We start from the raw sequence: 22,513 nt of genomic DNA, 5'->3' as shown, positions 1-22,513 counted from the left end.
ATAGTTTTGGCCCTTGTGCAGGTGTGTACTGTGCAGTTGGGTCACATACCAGCAGCTGACGGGAGACTGGCAGAGGCAGCGGCAGCAGGTGAGGAGAAGTCGGCAAAGTCACCAATGAGATCTGAGTTTCCTCCTGCAAAACATTAAGATGATACACAGTCTTTAGAAAGTAACTACAGTGAGGGAAAACAAATATTTGATCCCCTGCTGATTTTGTACGTTTGCTCACTGACAAAGACATTTTCAGTTTATAATTTTAATGGTAGTTTTATTTGAACAGTGAGACAGAATAACAAAAAAATCCAGAAAAACATTTTTAAATTTTTTTAAATTGATTTGCATTTTGATGAATGAAATAAGTATTTGATCTCTTCTGAAAACATGACTTGGTGGCAAAACCCTTGTTGACATTTCTTGTAGTTGGCCACCAGGTTTGCACACATCTCAGGAGGGATTTTGCCCCACTCCTCTTTGCAGGTCCTCTCCAAGTCATTAAAATTTCGAGGCTGATATTTGGCAACTTCAACCTTAAACTCCTTCCACAGATTTTCTGTGGGATTAAGGTCTGGAGACTGGCTAGGCCACTCCAGGACCTTAATGCGCTGCTTCTTGAGCAACTCCTTTGTTGCCTTGGCCGTGTGTTTTGAGTCATTGTAATGCTGGAATACCCATCCAGGACCCATTTTCAATGCCCTGGCCCTGACGGTACATCGTCCCTTTGATGCGGTGCAGTTGTCCTGTTCCCTTAGACAAAAAACACCCCCAAAGCCTTTCACCTCCATGTTTGACGGTGGGGATGGTGTTCTTGGGGTCATAAGCAGCTTTTCTCCTCCTGATTTGATGCCAAAGAGCTAAATTTTGATCTTATCTGACCACAACACTTTTACCCAGTTCTCCTCTGAATCATTCAGATGTCCAACTTCAGATGGGACCTTATGGCCGCTGTAGGATTTCAGTCCTTCACGGCGTAGTGTGTTACCAATTGTTTTCTTGGTGACTATGGTCCCAGCTGCCTTGAGATCATTGACAAGATCCTCCTGTGTAGTTCTGGGTTGATTCCTCACAGTTCTCATGATCATTGAAACTCCACAAGGTGAGATCTTGCATGGAGCCCCAGACCGAGGGAGATTATTTTGCGTTTCTTCCATTTGTGAATAATCTCAACATCTGTTGTCACCTTCTCACCAAGCTGCTTGGCGATGGTCTTGTAACCCATTCCAGCCTTGTGTAGGTCTACAATCTTGTCCCTGACATCCTTGGACAGCTCTTTGGTCTTGGCCATGATGGAGAGTTTGGAATCTGATTGATTGACAGCTTCTGTGGACAGGTGTCTTTTATACAGGTAACAAACTGAGATTAGGAGCACTCCCTTTAAGAAGGTGCTCTTAATCTCAGTTTGTTACCTGTATAAAAGACACCTGGGAGCCAGAAATCTTGCTGATTGATAGGGAATTAAATACTTATACTTTTTACTTTTTAGGAAAGTATAAGTAAATACTTTCCTATTCCATCTCTCACTTTTAAATTAAACCTACCATTTAAATTATAGACTGATCATTTCTTTGTCAGTGGGCAAATCAAAATAACTGGGAATCAAATTTCTTTTTCCCTAACTGTTTACAAAGCTTAGAATAAAAGTTCAAAAATTAAAAAAAAAAAAGTTCTACTCTGAAAATAGGACCAAATGATCTGGATGCACGTGTCCATCCACATACACACAATTAGGTTGTCACAACCTGGTTGCAACAGTTCTTGACCTCCTGACTGATGCTAGCGGACATAGCACAGCTGTTGGGTTGCTGACAGGATACGGAAGGACAGCAGCATCTGTGCACCCATCTCCTATTCGTTCTTTCTCTCTCTCATACACACAACTCTCACCCATCTGGGGCACTTAGACATCTCTCACTGTATCTCTGAAGACCTTCCAGGAGCATGGCTTTAAAAGCTACAACAACTTTCAGGAAAAAGTTTCTGTCTGAGTCCCTACATGGAGGAAATTGGGCTCAAAAATGAACAATGACCAAGTAGTCAACACAAATGCTCCACACACATTGAGCTGTGGTATCCATACAGTGGTTTAAACCCCTATCCCCAAATAAAAGCAATGGTAACAGTGATGCTCTGCGTAAAAAAAAAAACATTGAAATGTGAAATATACAGCTGATGGGGTTTTACCTGAAGACACTGGTTGACCAGAGCTTGATTCCACCATCAACAGAACTGCAAGCCCTGTGCTGGATGACTGACACACTGATGTCTGAAAAGAGAAAGAAGAATGTCACCATCCACTTCTACCACATGAAGGCAGCACAGGCTTCCTTTTGCAAGCCTAATCACTTTATAGAGTGTAGATGCACTCAGGTGTTTTGCAGGCTTTTTTTAACGCAGTGGTCTTAGACTTTGTCCTAATGTGTTTTGTAAAAATTAATATAAATTGCTTGATTTTGTTGTTATTATTATCAATATTATACAGTATATTAATTCAATAAGAACACTATAATAATATTATCCAAATGATGGGATATTATACAAATAATCAATTCTTATTTCACAATGTTTAAACTTTTATTATTATTATTATTATTATTATTATCATTATCATCATCATCATCATCATCATCATCTTAATTTTTATTATTAGGACAAATGCAGATGAATATTTATAATGTAAGGCAGCCACTGGTCAATATACAACAAATATATTCTAAATTATCGAAATGATGGGAAATGATTCATGGTTAAAATTAAATTAAATGGATTCTTATTACACAATATTTAAACATTGTTATTATTATTAAATGACTAAAATGAAGCTAAATGATACATGCTTAAATCGACTCAAATTAAATGATTACTAATTTCAAAATATTTAAACATTATTATTATTATTAATGTTACACAATATATTACAAATTAAAACATGGGACATGATATGCACTTAAAATTGGCATCTTCTATTGGCCCAACCCTAATTAGCACTAAAGCCATCCGTTTGATAATGCTCCATTTACAGCATGATACATTTGGAGGGAAGTATTTTACCATGTTGTCAGCATCTGGACTGCTTTTGTCACCAGTGTAATGAGCAGCTGCGCCCAGGTCGACCGTTTTGGAAGGGACTCCGCCGCGTTTGCGTGTAGAGGTGGTGGTAGTGGTGGTGGAGGTGATTGTATCTGTGGTCTGTGTGATCTGGATGCTCTTGGTTGTTACAGTCTCTTCATCATCCTTAAACTCTGACTTTGCAGGACGACCATTCTGTGAAACTCTGTCCTCCTCATTGTCACTAAAGGAAGAGGCGAAAACTACAGTAAGAGGAAAACTAATATTGTAGTTTACACTACAGCGCAGGACTGTGCTAGTTTATATATCTCCAGGGGGGTGTTCCATAAACCAAGTTTACCAAATAAGTCAGGCTTATTTCAGTTAGTCTGGCTTATTTTAAACCAAATCAAGTGACAATATGTCAGACTAACTGAAATAAGCCTGACCTATTTGGTAAACTTGTTTTATGGAACACCCCCCAGGTCATTTAATTAATCAAAGTAGATTTCAAAGCACTAAAGTTAGCATGAAATGAAAATTCACGCTATGTATTTTCTAAATGCATGTTATTGATTTTATTGTCCACCTCATAATTTTTTTAGCAAAATGTCACAACTTGATCTTAGAGTGAAATAAAGGTTAGACTTCCCCAATCATTTAGGATGCTTAACCCTCTGGGGTCTGAGGGTGTTTTGGGGCCCTGAAGAAGTTGTCCCTTTTGGCTCACATTCAGCTAATCTCCCACCATTCAATCAACAGCTGATGGCTTTTTATTCCTTTTCGAAAAACCGCTTCAATAAGATGTACAGTATCTCACAAAAGTGAGTACACACCTCACATTTCAGCAACCATTTTACTGTATCTTCTCAAAGGACAATACTATAGAAAAGACACTTAAATATATTTTAGAGTAGTCAATGTGCAGCTTGTATAGCAGTATGATTTACTGTCCTCTGAAAAACTCAACATACAGCCATTATTGTCAAAACCACTGGCAACAAAAGTAAGTACACCATAAGTGATAACAGCAATATGTTGTTTAACCATGCAAAGCCACATGTCCTATTCATCATGTATATGTTTTTGTCTGCTTGACAGGACCATACAAAGTTATGCATCTTGTATTAGAGCAGTTAAAATTAGGTGCTTTAAGTACAATTCTCTCATACTGACCACTGGATGTTCAACATGACATCTCCTGACAATGAATTTGAGAATTGTTGCTCTCCACAAAGATGGCCAAGGCTATTAAAGGTTCAGTAACACCCTGAAACTGAGTTAAACTACCGTGGTCAGGGTCATGTAGAGGTTTACCAAGATGAGTTCATTTCGGAACAGGCCTTGCAAGGGTCAATCGAGAAAGTTGAGCACTTGTTCTGTGCGTCAGGTGCAGAAGCTGGCTTCAAAAAAAAAGATGCATGAGAGCTGCCAGCATTGCGTAAAGGTTGCAGAAGTAGAAGGTCAGCTTGTCAGTGATCAGACCATACGCTGCAACAAGTCGGTTTGCATAGGTGTCGTCCCAGACGGAAACCTGATCTGAAGCTGGCTCACAAGAAAGCCTGCAAACAGTTTGCTGAAGACAACCTTTTCAAGAGCATGAATTACTGGAACCATGTCCTGTGGTCTGATGAGACTGTAAGTTAAACTTGTTTGGCTCAGATGGTGAGGAGTACCAAGAAAGTTGTGTCTTGCCAACAGTCAAGCATGGTGGTGGTAGCATCATGGTCTGGGGCTGCATGAGTGCTGCTGGTACTGGGGAGCTGCAGTTCATTGAGGGAAACATGAGTTCCATTATGTACTTACATTCTGAAGCAGAACATGATACCTTCCCTCTAGAAACTAGGCTGAACGGCAGTTTTCCAACATGATAATGATCCCAAACACATCAAAAAATATGACAACTGCATTGCTGAGGAAGATGAAGGTGAAGTTGATGGGGTGGCCAAGTATTTCTCTAGACCTGAACCCATTATAGAGGAGTGGAAGAGGATCCCAGCAACAACCTGTGCAGCTCTGGTCAATTGCATGCCTAAGATGATTAAGGCAGTGCCAGATAAAAATGCTGTCAACACAATATATTAACACTTTGGTTTTGGCTAACACTTTAGACAAGTTCACTTAGGGTGTACTCACTTTTGTTGTCAGCTATTTTGACAATAACGGCTGTATGTTGAGTTATTTTCAGAGGACAGTAAATCTATACTGCTGTACAAGCTGCACATTGACTACTAAATATATCCAAGTTTAATTTCTATAGTATTGTCTCTTGAGAAGATATACTAAAATGGTTGCTGAAATGTGAGGGGTGTACTCACTATTATGACATACTAAACATCACAATTAATAAGAAAAGATCTGATGCTACTTCAGTTTCATAGCTTTTTATTCTATGGCGACTAAAAACTCAAGTACCTGATATGGTCTGGTGAGTCATCCCTCTCCTTCTTGCGAAATTTGTTAATGGTGTCATCAATAGTGCTTCCAATTTTGTCACTTATCTCCCCGAGTTTTTCACTGAACGGGAAGCTGCTCTTGTTTTTGTCCCAGTCTTCATCCCACTTGCTTTTAGATTCGGGGTCAAACCGTTCTCCCGCTGAGAATGTGAATACAGAATTAGTTCGATATTTATTGCCTGATTTCAAAGTACACCAAAAGCAATGCATGAAGTGCAGCACATAAATATTAAAGATGTTTAAGTATATTTTAAACTTTTAATTATTACCTTAAATTTAAGACATTTTAAAACTTTCTAAAGACCTGTGGGTACTCTGGATTGAGACTGAAACTATGACATGACTAATTTACATAGAAAGGTAGTGCATTTTGGGCTGAAAAGAACAAAAACTTTAAAATTTTTATTTGCCCCATTAATGGACTTGCCCACAAATGCACTTAAAGCATGGAAAATAAACCTGACTAGAAACTCAAAACTGACTAAATTTAAAGTATAACTGAAAATCAAGCTGTCTACCCTCTCTGACCTTGCGGTATTTTTATCTTTCTCCAGCAAAACAAATCCGTCATTGGCATGCCATCGGTAATTGGCAATTTGAAACTGTGGTACACCTAATAAAGAGGGAAATCTTTGCAGCAAATCAAAACAGAAACCAAGCACAATCCTTTGACTTTGCACACAAGTAACATCACTAATGACATGACAAGGGACGTGGCATCTCGACTTGATTAGACAGCTCTAAGAGAAAACATGTAATACAAAAAGCAGAGATCTGATTATTTCTTCTAACCTGATCATAAACATCAGCAAATGATGCAGTGAGCAAAGTTGAAAAAGTGATAGCCCTGAAATCAAAACAGCTCTAATCAAAAGATCAGTCGTGGGAAGAAGGGAATCCATGGAGAATTTTCCTCACTACCAGTGGCGGCTCCTGACAAATATCTCTGGGGGGGCAACTGTTCCGATTTTGGCAAAGATAACCGCTTTAATGGGTAAAATTATGATAAAATTCAGATAGCCAACTTTACAGCATTACATTACATTGCATTGTTTGATTTGGTTTCCCTGTTCCTAGATGGCAACATCAGGCATGAATTGTACAAACTGTACAGTATTTTGAATAGCTATATTAAATTTATCGCAATGGTCTCAAATACACTGAAACACTTCCACCATGGCCATCAAGAGACACATTGTCATCAACTAGTTTGCCCTCTAAGAGTAAAAAAAAAAAAAAAAAAGCCATACTGCTTTACAATTAAAGACTTTTTATTTCTCATATTAAAACTGTAATTAATCAAATCTTTCCAGAACATATTCAGTATAAATTTGGCTGCCAATATGCAATCAATACAACTATTTAAAATTCAACATTTGGAGAATACAACATATAACAAACAAGGCCATAACCAGGGTTTGAAAATTAGTGAGGTGTTAAGAATTGTGCTATAATAACACCCACAAATGCACTACATATAGCCTAAACTTCAAAATAGACAGACATGTAGATGATTGTGAAAGATTTTTTATTCAGTATAATGTTTTACATGGAAAGTTCGTTTTTTTTAGCTGAGGGAATTTTTATTTTATAACAAGTTATAAAAATAACGTTAGAATAATGACACTGACATAAAACTAACGTTCAACTTTCCACTTTATAAACGTCCCAAAGTGTCACACTAAATTGGACAAACGAGTCAAAAAACACGTATAATAGGTGGATCTGGCAACAAACGGAGGCCGCTGCACCCGCGCTCTCACTCAACGCGTTCTCAAGCCCCTTTCACTGCGCTAGCTTCTCGCAGCAAACACTCATGTGATATGAGGTGGTTTAAACGGCTAAATAATCATTCGAAGAGCTTGACATTTTATTTTTGAATATAAAAAATGACCGAGGTCCGGACCTCGGTGACCTCATAGCTGGCTACGGCCGTGATAACATAAACAATTCACCATTTAATAACACACATCACTTGTATTGAAATTTTGCTCGCTTCTCTTTTAAGCAGGCAAAGTGATCAATTACCCTCTCATTAAAATCAGGCATGTTCCTGACAAGTTCCCTCTCCATTGAAAGCATGGCCGATGCATTCAGACGTCTCGCTACGCGTGCGTGCTGTACATCTTCGAGCACGCATCAGTGCGTATTACGAAATCACGTTGGGGCGAGCCCTCCCGGTGCCCATTGAAATGCATTGTAGGGTTCAAAATTTGAAAAAAAAAAATCTCACAATATAACTCTATGAGACCGGCTGGGGCGATTTTCAATCTGACTGAGATCGCCCCAAGGGGGCGGGGTTTTAGGTTGGAAAGTGACATTCAGGCTGTTGATTGTACCGTAATATGCAGACTAGGACTAGCAAAATAAGAGTCTTTTTCTCCTCTCTTTTTTCGTGTGGCTCAAGGAGGGCGATGCACTATCGCCCACCATGGACCAGCCGCCCCTGCTCACTACGCAAGAAAACTTCAGAGGGCCTAAAACAAATCCCTGTGGGACACCTACAGTACGCAGACAAAGCAGCTCACTTTTGGGGTCAATCACAGTTTCAAAAGATGAAAATAATGCCTCAAATGACCCGCGACCAAAAGGCAGTTTCTTGGTTTATTTGATTACCAGATAACCCACTAGAACAATCACCACAACATCACAACACATTTAGGAAATAATCATTTAAAAAACTACAAAAAGAACAGTTGAACTACTCTTGAGAACGTAAGCAAACTCTGACTTCTTTGTGAACATTTAATTTCTACATAACACATGCTTTACGGTTTCGGAAAAGTTTGCTTGGGAAATATTAGTATACTAATGTTTAGTTATTTTTGTTATAAGAAAATAGTTATTAAACCTGTTATACTGTATTATGACACCACTTTTTTGCAAATAAATTTCAATATCATGATAATACTGTATACTGTGATAAAAGCATTATCAATTAAATCGCAACATGAAAATTGATAACCGACAATTATGATTTTTGTTATAATCATGTAGCCCTACTTTAACATAACGCATAAACTTGCACGTAACTAACATAAATCAAGCAACCTAGTATGCAGAGACCATGAAGTGTTTGCGAAATCTTTGTATGTTTATTTTCAAAAACTTTCCACAGCCTTGACATTTTTTTCAGATTCACAAACTTTCAAGGATTTCAAGGACCCGTGGGAACCCTGACTGGTGTAAGAAGTTGTCAGACTGTTAAAGGAAACCCTGGGTTTTAGGAAATGTATGGCTTAATATAACATAAATGGTGTCTCTTACTGAAATATGTAGTAGAAAACCCATGAAAGATTTATGTTATTTTAAAAAATCCATTGTTTTATACATATTTTGGACTATGGGGGGTGCCATTATGATGAGAAATGGTTGCACTTGGTAAGCTACCATCAGTTAAGAATTAACACAATTAAGAATACACAACTCTGAAAATAAAATACTGATACAATGGCCACAGCTACTGAAAGAGCTTACAGGTGACAATATATGTAAGTGTAGCCTTAACCCAAATGTAATACCAACGATTTTCCCCAAGACATCGAGTGAAATCGGTGCTGAAAAACTCCCTCAGTAGCTGCGGCGCTATAAGCATCTGCATGTTTACATCCTGCCAGGATGGTATCTAGCGTTTCTTGTCTCTGCTGTTTGTAAGCTTTTTCTGTAGCTGTGGTCTACTAAAAACCTCAAAAGTATCAGGGCTAAAGTGGACAAAGACACAGGTATTTGGGAAAAGCAGTAAAGATTTACATCACTTCTCTTGTTGCCCTTCGTCTGAAAATTACAACCAAACCCCGCATGATGTGGCATCGTATTAGTATTTTATTTTCAGAGTGGTGCCTCTTGTAGCCCAAAATATGTATAGAATGATGTGGATTTTTTAAAATAATGTCTTTCATGGGTTTTCACATCATGGGACACATCATTTTTGTTATATTAAGTCATACAAGTCTTCATACCTGGTGTTCCCTTTAAGTCATGAGTGATGTAGGCATAATCAGTCTTGCAGTCTTTTTGCCCATATTCCAGGAATGCCTCAAATAACATTGATTAAGTTTTTCAGGTTTGCATGAGTTTGGGGCACAACAATCTGTTTGTCCAACCAACAGCAGACAGCAAAATGTCTGTGAAACCTGTTTGGATCCCATTTAGTGGCATTAGTGGTTGCAGAAATCACTTACATTCAAATTTAGAAACACTCAAATTTGCTACATTTGATCACTTACAGTTACTTTGTTTGAAGCCTCCCATGCTGTCAGAAGATACTCCAATGTATTTGTCTTTATTCTTCTTGGCTTTCTTCCTCTCCTCACGTAACCGGTCATCATCCTGAACAAACTCTACCATTTCTTTCACCTTCTGCCGTACGTTAATGCCCTGGTCCTTCCCATTTTCATCTAGCAAAATAGAAAAGTATCAAATGTCAGGATGTGATCCCACACAAAAAGTTCAGTAGTTAAAACTTTATCAGATAAGATGGTGCTGTAGGCAACTGCATTTTGTTGTGCTTTGTTGGTAATTCCAGAACTTTGCTATTGAGATTTACTGCATGGATGTTCTACAAAAGCCTTAGTAGGCTGTGCAATTTCTATTTCTTCTTGTTTGCCTAATTAAATATAGTATCTCAACAAAAGTGAGTACACCCCTCACATTTCAGCAACCATTTTAGTATATCTTCACAAGGGATAATACTATAGAAATGAAACTTGGATATATTGTAGAGTAGGCAATGTGCAGCTTGTATAGCAGTATCGATTTAGTGTCCCCTGAAAATAACTCAACATACAGCCATTATTGTCAAAATAGCTGGCAACAAAAGTGAGTACACCCTATGTAATTTTTTGTGTTAGCGCCATTGTTATCTGGCAGTGCCTTAATCATCCTGGGCATGGAATTGACAAGAGCTGCACAGGTTGTCCCTCAATGAAGCGCAGCTCCCCAGTACCAGCAGCACTCATCCAGCCCCAGACCATGATGCTACCACCACCATGCTTGACTGTAGGCAAGACACAATTTTCTTAGTACTCCTCACCAGGGCATCGACACACATGCTGGACACCATCTGAGCCAAACAAGTTTATCTTATAGTCTCATCAGACCACAGGACATGGTTCCAGAAATTCATGCTCCTGGACAGTTTGTCTTCAGCAAACTGTTTGCGGGCTTTCTTGTGAGCTAGCTTCAGATGAGGCTTCATTCTGGGACGACACCTATGCAAACAGACTTGTTGCAGTGTGCGGCGTATGGTCTGATCACTGACAAACTGACCTTCTACTTCTGCAACCTTTAAAGCAATGCTGGCAGCACTCATGCATATGTTTTTTGAAGCCAGGTTCTGCATCTGACGCACAGAACGAGTGCTTAACTTTGTTGACCGACCCTTGCAAGGCCTGTTCCGAATGAAACCCATCTTTAAAAACCTCTATATGACCCTGACCACTGTAGTGTAACCTGGTTTTAGGGTGTTGCTGAATCTCAAACAGCCTTGGCCATCTTTGTGGAGAGCAACAATTCTAATTCTCAAATCCTCAGAGAGTTCTTTGTCATGAGATGCCATGTTGAACATCCAGTGGTCAGTATGAGAGAATTGTACTTAAAAGCACCTAATTTTAACTGCTCTAATACAAGATACTCAAGTTTGTATGGTCCTGTCAAGCAGACACAAACATAAAGAAAACATAAAGATGATGAATAGGACATGTGGCTTTGCATGGTTAAACAACATACTGCTGTTATCACTTAGGGTGTACTTACTTTTGTTGCCAGCTATTTTGACAATAATTGCTGTAAGTGAGTTTTTTCAGAGGACAGTAAATCTATACTGCTATATAAGCTGCACACTGACTACTCTAAAATATATCAAAGTTTCATTTCTATAATATTGTCCCTTGAGAAGATATACTAAAATGGTTGCTGAAATGTGAGGGTGTACTCACTTATGTGAGATACTGTATTCATTAAATACAATTTCAGAAAAACAAATATTTGTGTGAAGACAAATATTTTGGGTTGAATACTGAAATGAAATCAAAGATAATGAAGTGCTAATGTTCATAAATCGTCACAGTAGATGACTGTAAATGTGTGTAAAATGATGAAAAATTAAACAGAATCACTTTTGAAAGCCACAGAATCTTTGAAACATATTTAGAACAAGGCACAGAGCTTTAAATAGCTACAAAAAGAAAACAGACACTAACACCTCTAGCACCTACTATGAAGTTCTGTCATTCTTGTTCCTGCTTTGTCCCTTTTTGTTACATCTCCAAATTTTAACAAACAAAATTTCTTGTTTCCCTATAATTGACATTTCTTTTGTACAAATGCGCTTTCCATGGCCTTTCTGTAGGAGAGCAACCCAAGAGCATGAGGCCATGTCCAGAATGCTTAACACCTGGGAAAGTGTTACTTGGGTTTGAGTTATATTTGGGTTATGATAAACAAATCAATGTTTTTAGGCCAAAAAGCTCAAATTTAATTTCTTCACACTCTGCAACAGTATCAAAATACATGTTCGCTTATATTTGCCCACTTGCACATTGCTTGAACAAAGATTTTCTCAAAGTAATTCCTCTTAACCTTTTTATCTTCACTACCAATCAAAACTTTTTGAACCGGAAATTTTTTTTTTTTTTTTTTTTTTTTTTTTTAAGAAGTCTCTCCTGCTCACCACGACTGCATATATTTGATCTAAAGTACAGTAAAAAATTGGAGATATTTTTACTATTTAAAATAACTGTTTTCTATTTGAATATTCTTTCAAATTTAATTTATTCCTGTGATTTCAAAGCTGAATTTTTAGCATCATTACTCCAGTCACATGATCCTTCAGAAATCAGTCTATTATTCTCATTTGCTGCTCAAAAAAAACATTGTTGAAAACAGCTGAGTAGAATTGTTTCTAGTTTCTTTGATAAACAGAAAGTTCAGAACAGCATTTATCTGAAATTGACATCTTTTGTAACATTATAAGTGTCTTTATCATCAATTTAAAACATCCTGGCTAAATAAAAGTATTAATTTCTATCATTTCTTTTCCAAAAAAAGAAAAATTATACAGACTCCAAGTGTTTGAATGGAATAGTGTCTAATGTTCCAAAAGCTTTTTATTTCAGATAAATGTTGATCTTTGGATCTTTACGCATCAAATAATCCTGAAAAAAAAAAAGTACTCAAAAGTTTTAAATACTGATAATAATAAGAATGATGATAAATGTTTCTTAAACAGCAAATCAGCATATTAGAATGATTTCTGAAGGATCATGTGACACTGAAGTTTGGATTAATGATACTGAAAATTTAGCTTTCATCACAGGAATAAACATTTTAAAATATATTCAAACAGATATTTTCAATTGAAAAGTATTTACATTTTTTACTGACATTTTAAATCAAATAAATGCAGGCTTGGTGAGCCTGAGACTTCTTGGAAAACAAACAAAAAAAAAATCTTACTGTTCAAAAACTTTTGACTGGTAGTGTATGCAAACTTACCTACAAAATGATAATTTTCCAAAGAGCGCAGGTCGTAGATATGTTCTCTGGCGCTGGTGACCACCCGCTCTGACCCGTTTCTGATGAGGTACGCTAATAGTAATAAGGCCTGCACATATGGAAGAGAGCATTATTAGGGATATTTCCAAAGCTACAAGAGTTAAATGCAGGATTCTGAGTAAATAATAAGTGAACTAAGTGAACAAGTCAAAATTATCGTCTATGTGCTACAGACGGCGCTCAAAGACATGTCAATAATAAACCTTAAATATTCCATTACACTCAGATAACTAAACTCAGCTGGATTTGAATGAAGCATGGGTGTTTTATGAAGTGTGACCACATATGGAACCACACATTACTTTGAGTGAAGAAATAAATGAAAATTAGCAATAAACTGATATATAGGCAGGTCCAATGAACTAGCCAATATTTGGAATAAGTGTGTAAATTAAGTGTAAACTTAATTAAATTCTCATTTGAATGTATGACGCAAGATAAGCAGTGCACTGTACCTTGTAAACTCTTCTCCAGTTCTTCTTGTTGTCTTTCAGCATTCTAGTCCAAAGCATGTTCATAACTTCAGGGAACTGCTCATACATAAATGTGGATCTGCAATAAGGAGGATTAGTCACATTACGTCCAATGACTTTATACTAAATGGGTATTTGGATATTCTGAAATAATTAAGTGATTTTAAAATGGCATAGTTGATATGTATTAGGATCATTCCTTGTCAAATGATCAATGAATAATTGATTTTAATAATATTTTTTCTGAAGAAAGCTAGACATGTATAGTGATGAAAGCCAAAATATTAAATGTCATGGATGAATATTTACTGAGTAATCCACTATTTGGGGGGTTTGTCAAAATGTCAGTTTTCACCCGAAATTCAGAGTCAAATTACAGGGGGGTAAAAATGACTTCAGAAAGATGGCAGCATCATAATGTTATTTTTAAACAGAGACTGGTAGGTCTGTTAGTAAAATCATTTGACTTTAGCAATCTTTGTTGCATTATGTGCCAGTGGTGACCATTCAAAAATGGGGCAACAGCACTTTTCAAGTTTTTTCTCCAAAGTTTGCATGCCTGTAACTCAAGAAGTATTAAAGATATCCTAATGCCTTTTTAGATATTGGTTCTTAACAAACTTTCCTTTTGACATCTTTATTTGTAAGGCTCTATATGTTTAGGTTCCAGAGAAATTGGGATTTTAATATGGCTCCAGAAGTAAATTGTTAAAATGTACACATTTTCAGCGGTCAAAAACCAAATGTGGGTCAGTTTGCAAAATTATGATACTACTTGTCTTTTAAAGAGAAATGTCTGAAGAACAAATCATGTTGAAACTAGAGATGCATCTTGTTTCCTTCTGTTAAGACAACTGCAATGAATTACAACTGCAATTATTTGTCCAAAGATTGCGTGCCTATAACTCAGATATCGCAATATGATTTTACATTTTAGTTGTTGAGAAACTTTTATTTTAGGAGTCTCAATTCTCCAGACCCTACATCATTCAATCCTAGAGATGTGGGTGTCTCAATGAGGCTCCATGTCCAGATTGTTGAATATTACCCATTTTCAGTGGTCGAAAACCAAATTTGGTCACTTTGTATACAGCTGATGTAATGATAGAGGGAATCAAGACACAATTCTAATTTCAACATTATTTCTTTAAATAAAATATCTTGTAAAATAAAATAAAATAGCTGAATACAAAGTGACCAACATGTGGTTTTCAACAACTGAAAATAGGTATTATTCAACAATCTGGACATGGAGCCTCATTGAGATCCCCATATCTCTGGGATTGAACAATGTAGGGCCTTCAAAAATTAAGATTCCTAAAGAACAGCTTCTTAACAACTAGAATCTAAAATAGGGCTGGGCGATTTGGCCTAAAATCAAAATCTCGATTAATTGAACATTTTAACCTGATTACGATTAATGAACGATTATTTTATTCATTAATAAAATTATATTTAATTATATTTAAATATGTATTTTTTTGCCCTCATAGTTCACTGACCAGTTTTGTACAGTAAATATGCTCACATATTACAAGTGAGAGATTTTTGAATGAAGGTTGCACACACTATCTACTATCTATGATTATTTATTGAACATCAGTGTTGAACAACTGAAATTAAAGCACACATTGCTTAAAATGGAAAGTCACATTTTTCTTGAATTAGTGAAAATAAATAACTTGCACTTTTGGAAACAAAATAAATTATTTATAAAATAATAATAAATATTAAAAGTAGAAAATATGCAGTATCTCTTCTAAATAAAATTACTCTTGTATATCCTGTAAATAGTTTTTACTGTATAAATACTGTTTAAGCTCTCCATCGACATGTCGGCGGAATAACGAACGTAACAGAGCGGGGTCACGTGACTCCACACGCAGTAGTGTTTTTAAAGGGAAAGTAATTGAAATAATTGACCTGGAAAAATTTGATCGATTATAGGTTCTGAATGTCGATTTCGATTACTTTTCGATTAATCACCCAGCCCTAATCTAAAATCATATTGCAATATCTTTAATAGGAATCTTTAAAAAGAATATTAAATGGCAATATGTTCAATGCATTTGTTTCGACAGAAGGAAACAAGATACAACTCTAGTTTCGACATAATTTGTTCTGCAGACATTTCTCTTTAAAAGACAAGTAGTATCATAATTTTGCAAACTGACCCACATTTGGTTTTTGACCACTGAAAATGTGTACATTTTGACATGCTCCTGGAGCCATAATGAAATTCCAATATTTCTGGAACCAAATCTCATAGGGCATTAAAAATAAAGATGCCAAAAGAAAGGTTTGTTAAGACCCAATATCTAAAAGGGCATTAAAATATCTTTAATACTTCTTGGGTTACAGGCATGCAAACTTTGAAGAAAAAACTTCTGTTTCTGAATGGTCACCGCTGGTAAAAAAAAAAAAAAAAAATGCCACAAAAAAAAAAGCTAAATTCCACATATTTTACTAACAGACCTACCAATCTCTGTGTAAAAATAACAATATAATGCTGCCATCTTTCAGAAGTCATTTTTACCCCCCTGTAATTTGGCTCTGAAACCCCCTCTACAAAACTACTCAGTAAATATTCATCTATGACATTTAATATTTTGGCTTTCATCACTATACATATCTATCTTTCTTCAGAAAAAAATATTAGCAAAATCAAAAATTGGACAAAATTGGAAAATTGACCAAGTTGAGTTGGGTAAGACCACTAACAAACTAAACAGCTTTAAAGATATTTGTATATTTTCCCACTTTTTTAAAAGATGTTATTTTTGTGCTTCCTAGGAAAAATATGTTGATATTACTAGCACAGGGTTTCTATCAGGTTTTAGCATTTTAAAATACTGTCTAACCATCCACTGTGTGTGTTTTCACAGTAATTTAACACAAGACACTAAAAAACAAATCTAAAATACGACATGAGGATATAACAAATAAACTTTCAGACGATCTCAAGTCTAAGGCATGATGCAAAGCAACTGAAATCATCAGCTATCAATGATGAGATAATTACTCTACACAAATGTCTTGCGGTAATTGAGAGTAGAGTCACAGAATGCCTGAAGACTGAAGGGAACACACAGTCCGCCCACCACCCAGCAGGCTGAGCACTTACTTGGCAATCTCACCCATGAGCTGACCCGATGGGCCCCAGGGGTCATCATTGGTGGCTTCTCGAACCTTGGACTCTATCTCTGAGTAGTTCATCACAACATTGGTGCTGGGAAACAGAGGAAAACAAAGAGCCACAAATAAACACCAGGCAACCACACACAGACACACATGTCAATATATTGTTGCACATGGAGGTGTTGAAATAAAACAAACTCTCTTGAGCCGGTCAGTTCTGGTATTTTGGACTCTTAGGAGAGAACGGCCTGCCAAAGGTTTAAATGTGTTCAGAAGAAAGCTGGTGTGAAAAACTGCACATGCAGCTCTGTTTAGTGTTAAATCTACCTATTTGCCAATTTGTCATAAATTAACCTGTCAGTCTATGGAAAAAATTAGTAGCATTACAATTATAATTGGTGGAGTTGTGGAGTGCTTTCACACTTGTGTGGCCTAACAAAGAGATACAAACGATGGCCCAACTAGTAGACCATTTTCTACAGTTTTTTAAACTAGCTACGAGTAAGGTAGATGCCAGAAAAGAGGAGGAAACTGGGAGCAGGCATATCATTAAGAGTTAAAGCTTATGTCAAACTTGTTTGTTTTCCACAAAACTTCAGATGTGAGGAAGCGTAGGAGGACATGACAATGAAATGATGTGCCTTTATTTGGAAATGAAAATAAAATTGAAGACCTGGTGCTTCTAAATACTAATTAATAGACAGTCTTAGTCAAATGGAGAAAGTGAGAAAAAAAATATATATTAAAGTCCCCCTGAAATTAAAATTAAAGTTTTTTAGCTTTTAGTATGAATACATTAGCCTTAATGTTATCTATATGTGATATATCAATATCAATATATCAATATGAATCAAGGATTTGGATGATATCACCGTGCACTTCAATTTCTCATCAAACGTTCTATCCAATCAAATGCTCTCTAGAGTCTGTAATGTCCCGCCCCCTACAGAGACGCGAGGAGATCATATGCGCTCGCATGTGCGATCAGCATGTATTAAACTACACAGCCTCAGCATGGTTATCACTATTTTGTTTTAGCAAGAGTGTCATATTGAATCTGTGGGGTAATTTATTAGTCTGTAGCTTTCATAAGATTACAAATGCGGCTTTACTGAGCTCAACGGCTCTGGCCCGAGCGGATATTAATGGAACGCTATTGGCTATTCAAAATAAGTGGGCGGGGCTTAGCAATATGTTTTTGTTTCAGTTAAAGGTACGTCACCACATAGAATAACGCTGCGTGTTTCAAGGCACTTCAGTGGACCTTTAAGTTTTAACTCAAGCTGATCATGGGTCAAAGGCCAGAGAGCCAATATACCTCAGAGGATGACAGTTCAACAAAAACATATCATTTCCTATTTAACAGCTTTCTTACTCTTCAAATAATGTTTCCACATCCTGGAAAACGTTCGAAATACGATTAAAAGTAATTGTTCACCTAAAAATTATCCTTAAACCAAACTGATCTTTGTCTCCTCACCTTAATGTCACCCAAACCATATGACCCATAGATGTTTAACAGAATGGCCTGGCAGCACTTTCCTTGCAACAGAAGACTGGGCGATATGGCCATTTTTTTTTTTTTAAATCACAATTAGGGATGCACCGAAATTTTGGCATTTTTTTTTTTTTTTTAGCAATTATTGGCATTTTCGGTTTTTGCCTGAAAGAGAAAAACAGATTGATCAAATCATCTGAAAAATACATGCTGCACAACTGCACTGTGACGCTCCACACAATGTATTATTTAATAAAATATTAAATGCGTTTTATTTTTCTCAAAATCCTGTGTTTTCCATTTTATTTTATTCTGGATTGTGTGTTTGATGATTAAATACAAATTTATCTTCAAAAAGGTGTGTAATATGAGGGCCATTACTAATGAAACCGTAATATTTCAGCGCTCCTAAAGCGCCACCTCGTGACAGAGAATGAATTTTTATTTCCAAAACATTTTTTCAGCTGTTTATGGTCAAATTATTGCAATTATCGACCCATGTTTTTATGCAGCAAACACAGAGTTGTAAATGTGAAAGTTAATGTGCCTTCTAAAAATGTAAACAATTAAGACAGTAATATTTATGTTTTAAATAAATATAATAAATGATATACCTGATTTATGCCTTTTAATGGTATAAAGGCTGAAATGCCATTGTATAAGATATTTAGTTTTTGTGTGAACCTGTATCTGAATTATAAATCATGTCATTTTATGGCTTAATATGGTACCGTACATTGTCCAACCCCACTTCATTTTACTTGTGCAACTCTTAAATCATAAATAAATTCATGATAAAACTGCTTTTCTATTATTTAAAAAAAGGTCTTTTTTTATTTGAGTTCAATTAATTTTCGGGCTACCAAAATCTGAAGAGTTTTTCATGAAGATCTTTGACCTTCAGTGTGTATTTAATGGTAGTTTTGTGAAAAGCTTGTGACAGAACAAGCTCAGGAGATGAAGTTCATGTGGACTGCGTGCTTCAGTTTGTGTAATAGATGAAACTACACCACTCATAGACCTTAATCAGGTTTGATGCCATATTCAATTTAACGCTGATAAAAAAAAAAAAAGAGGTAGCGAGGGATAGACTTATTCTTTACAATGGAACACATAGTTTAAAGATCCTAGATCAAACAAGTGTTTTCATTCCCATCAAAAATTAAATATACTAGCAACATGCACTGACTGGCTGTTGTCTTGTTTTTTTCTGTTTGATAGGCTGTTAGATTAATCCATATTGAGTAAAAATGCCCAGAGCTTCTCATCATTAACAACTAATTTTAATCACAATCTCAAATGATACCGTTCACTGCCTAGCCCAACAGCTCAAAAAAAGTGGTCCATGCAACTGATGTGCTATATTCCAAATATTCGGAAGCAAAAATCTCTCTTCACCATAGCTCTTAAATATAAATCAAGATGTGTCAGACCAAGTTCAACATCTCCACCATCAAACATCATTGGTTCTTGCATTCGATTGATGACTCACTAAGTATGCTGCACATACATCTTTGTCCATCTTGGAGTTTGACAGTATGAAGTTCACTTTTACATAAACAACAATGTAGACATTCTTTCTGTGCTCTAAAATAAAAAAGAAAACAAGTTGTGAATGACATGAGGACTTTTCTTGTGAGATCAACAAAACTTAATATATGTACCGCATATAGTGAGCAAAATAAAGAGTGTCAGCTCCATCATTAAAGGGACAGTTCACTGAAAAAAAGAATATTCTCTCATTAATTACTCACCCTCATGTCGCTCAAAACCTGTAAGTCCTTTGTTCATCTTTGAAACACAAACAAAGATATTTTTGATTAAATCTGAGAGCTTTCTGACCCTGCTATAGAGTAGGAAACATAGTAAGGAAGACTGACAGGGATGAAAAGAAATCGTTGAATAAAGTCATTATTTTTGTTTTATTTGCACACAATATGTATTCTCGTAGCTTCATAAAATTACAGTTGAACCACTAATGTCACATGGACTATATTATCAATGTCCTTACAACCTTTCTGGACCTTGAAAGTGGTAGTTGTGTTGCTGTCTATACAGGGTCAGAAAGCTCTCAAATTTAATCAAAAATTATTTTAATTTGTGTTCTGAAGATGAACAAAGGTCTTACGTTTTGGAACGACTTGTGAACGAATAATTAATGAAAAAATTTTTTTGCACCGATTGCAATTTGCCGATTCCGATTTTTTTTTTTAAGAACTGTAATGAAAGCATGGGCCTATACAGAAATATTTTCTTTAATTAAATTTAATATATAATAAAATAAAATTTTAAACATTACAGGATCTTCTTACAACAAAATAACTTTAACAACAAAATAAAGTGCTTTGTGCCTTTGAAAAAGGTATAAAATTAGTTCCTGTAACTAACATAGTATATAGTTATACTAGCAAAAATCTTTTCCTCAATGTTTTTTTTTTATTTTATAATAAAAGAAATGTATAAACATTACAGCATCTTCTCATATTAAAATAACTTTAACAAAATAAAGTGCTCTGAGCCTTGAAAACATTAGAAATAAAATATAAGTAACAAAGCAGGCATACAAAAATCTACTTTTCTTCAATTAATTTTATATGGATTTTTTTTTAAACATTAAATTACAGGATCATCTCACAACAATAACTTTAATAACAAAAAGTGCACTGTCTTCAAACAGGTAGAAATACCAATGCTAGTACTAAATGCTATTACTTGAGCATTAATAGCAAATTTGTCTTGATAAAGAGAAGCATTTCTGCCTTGTCACCAGTTAATCCAGCGGTACTACACTTCGGAACATTCATTCACATATTTGCGCTACGCCACCGCATACAGCGTCTTCACACACTGGTGACGAAACTTACTAGAGTGGTGTAACATAAATGCATCTGTAAATAAATACAAATTAAATTCACGTCACGCACACTTAAATTACCTTCAGATGGAACATATATGCTCGCTTCGAAATATTAGTGTGTGAAGACGCTGTATGCGGTGGCGTAGCGCAAATATGTGAATGAATGAAAGTGTAGCAGTGTTTCCCCTACCATTATCTTAGGGGGGCGCCGCGCCACCCCAACGGCACCCCCCGCCCCCCTTGAACGTCAAGTTCATTTTATTTTGGATATAGCGCCAGATCACAGTTTAAGTCATTTAAGGTTATCTTTCCTATAGAACATGTCTATACATTGTTCTTTTATTAAACAAACTAAATAGCCTTATGTTATGTATCTTATTTACACAAAAGCATTTCATTTCTGTCTCGCGGTCGCGCGTTTACAATGTCTCCTCCCCGAAAACACAGACGGGTTCACGGACTCCATTCATAAAAACGGAATTTACTATAGCGCGGAATGCCACGGAATTCGTCGATTTTTGGATTAATAAACCAAAAGTTGTTCTGTCACTTTATTCAAATCGCGATATGGACTAGTGTCTGTGAAAACTGAGATGTAAAAAGACAATTTTAATATGAATCCTGCATGTTTCGTTTGCCTCTGTATGTATGAATGGCGAAGACGTGTTTTTTTTTTCTATACGCATACTGAAGCACACGTAATTTTTGGCATTTGCATCTCACATGAACAGATAAACTCAATCTCCAAAGCTGTCACTTTTACCGTTTCATTTGAGAAAACTAGCATCATACCATACTGTACACAGAAACTTCACGGCAACTTGTCCAAATAAAAGTACGGTTTAACATGTAACAGAACTATATCAGTATTGTATTACTTTTGTACAGTATAATGTAGGTGTTTATATATTCCTATTTAAATAATTTACATAAAACAATAAATATACGATGAAAAATAAATATTACAACAAGAATAACCACTTAATTGTAGAAAAAAATACTACAATATTATTTAAACGTTTTAAACTGAATATAATTGTTCTTCCATGTATTGATTTTAACAGTAAACCTCTGTTTGTTTGCCAAAAATTAAAAGGGTTTATTTTTCATTTAATTAAAAATAAATAAATGTTTATGCTTTCATTTGATTATCAGAAAAATTAAAACACACAAGAATTTCTAAAAAAAAAAAAAAAAAAAAAGCAAAAGATTGCAGAACCCTATTGTTCAAAATGTTAAAATACAGAGATTTGGACTTATTTTTTCACTGAAATAAATGTTTTCGTTATTACACAAAGTAGGCTAAAGTACTAGAAAAAAGTAACTACCGCATATGCCCAACTAAATTCTGCCTCTAAATGAGAGGAAATAACTCTCCATACCAGTAGGTGGCAGTAGTCTTCATCACTAAAAAAGAGAAAACGGTTGAACTATGATTGTGGATATACATAACGTAACCAAATTAGTGTTTTCTTATCATTTCTGTACCAATCTC

The 22,513-nt window shown here is 35.8% G+C and overlaps 1 protein-coding gene across 1 annotated transcript in view; it reads right to left on the bottom strand.

Moving 5' to 3' along the window:
• Positions 1-22,513, bottom strand: part of clint1b (clathrin interactor 1b) — a 47,546-nt gene that overhangs the window by 10,057 nt on the left and 14,976 nt on the right. The window contains exons 2-9 of the mRNA XM_073824324.1: positions 16,650-16,754; positions 13,508-13,604; positions 12,993-13,101; positions 9,725-9,895; positions 5,458-5,638; positions 3,046-3,286; positions 2,179-2,260; positions 50-133 (exon numbers count right to left, since the gene is read on the bottom strand). Coding sequence (XP_073680425.1) covers positions 50-133; positions 2,179-2,260; positions 3,046-3,286; positions 5,458-5,638; positions 9,725-9,895; positions 12,993-13,101; positions 13,508-13,604; positions 16,650-16,754 — 1,070 coding nt within the window. The remainder of the gene's footprint in view (positions 1-49; positions 134-2,178; positions 2,261-3,045; positions 3,287-5,457; positions 5,639-9,724; positions 9,896-12,992; positions 13,102-13,507; positions 13,605-16,649; positions 16,755-22,513) is intronic.

This window comes from Garra rufa, chromosome 19 (genome assembly GCF_049309525.1).
Source record: "Garra rufa chromosome 19, GarRuf1.0, whole genome shotgun sequence".
NCBI lineage: Eukaryota > Metazoa > Chordata > Actinopteri > Cypriniformes > Cyprinidae > Garra > Garra rufa.
This window is presented reverse-complemented; position numbering and strand designations above follow the sequence as displayed.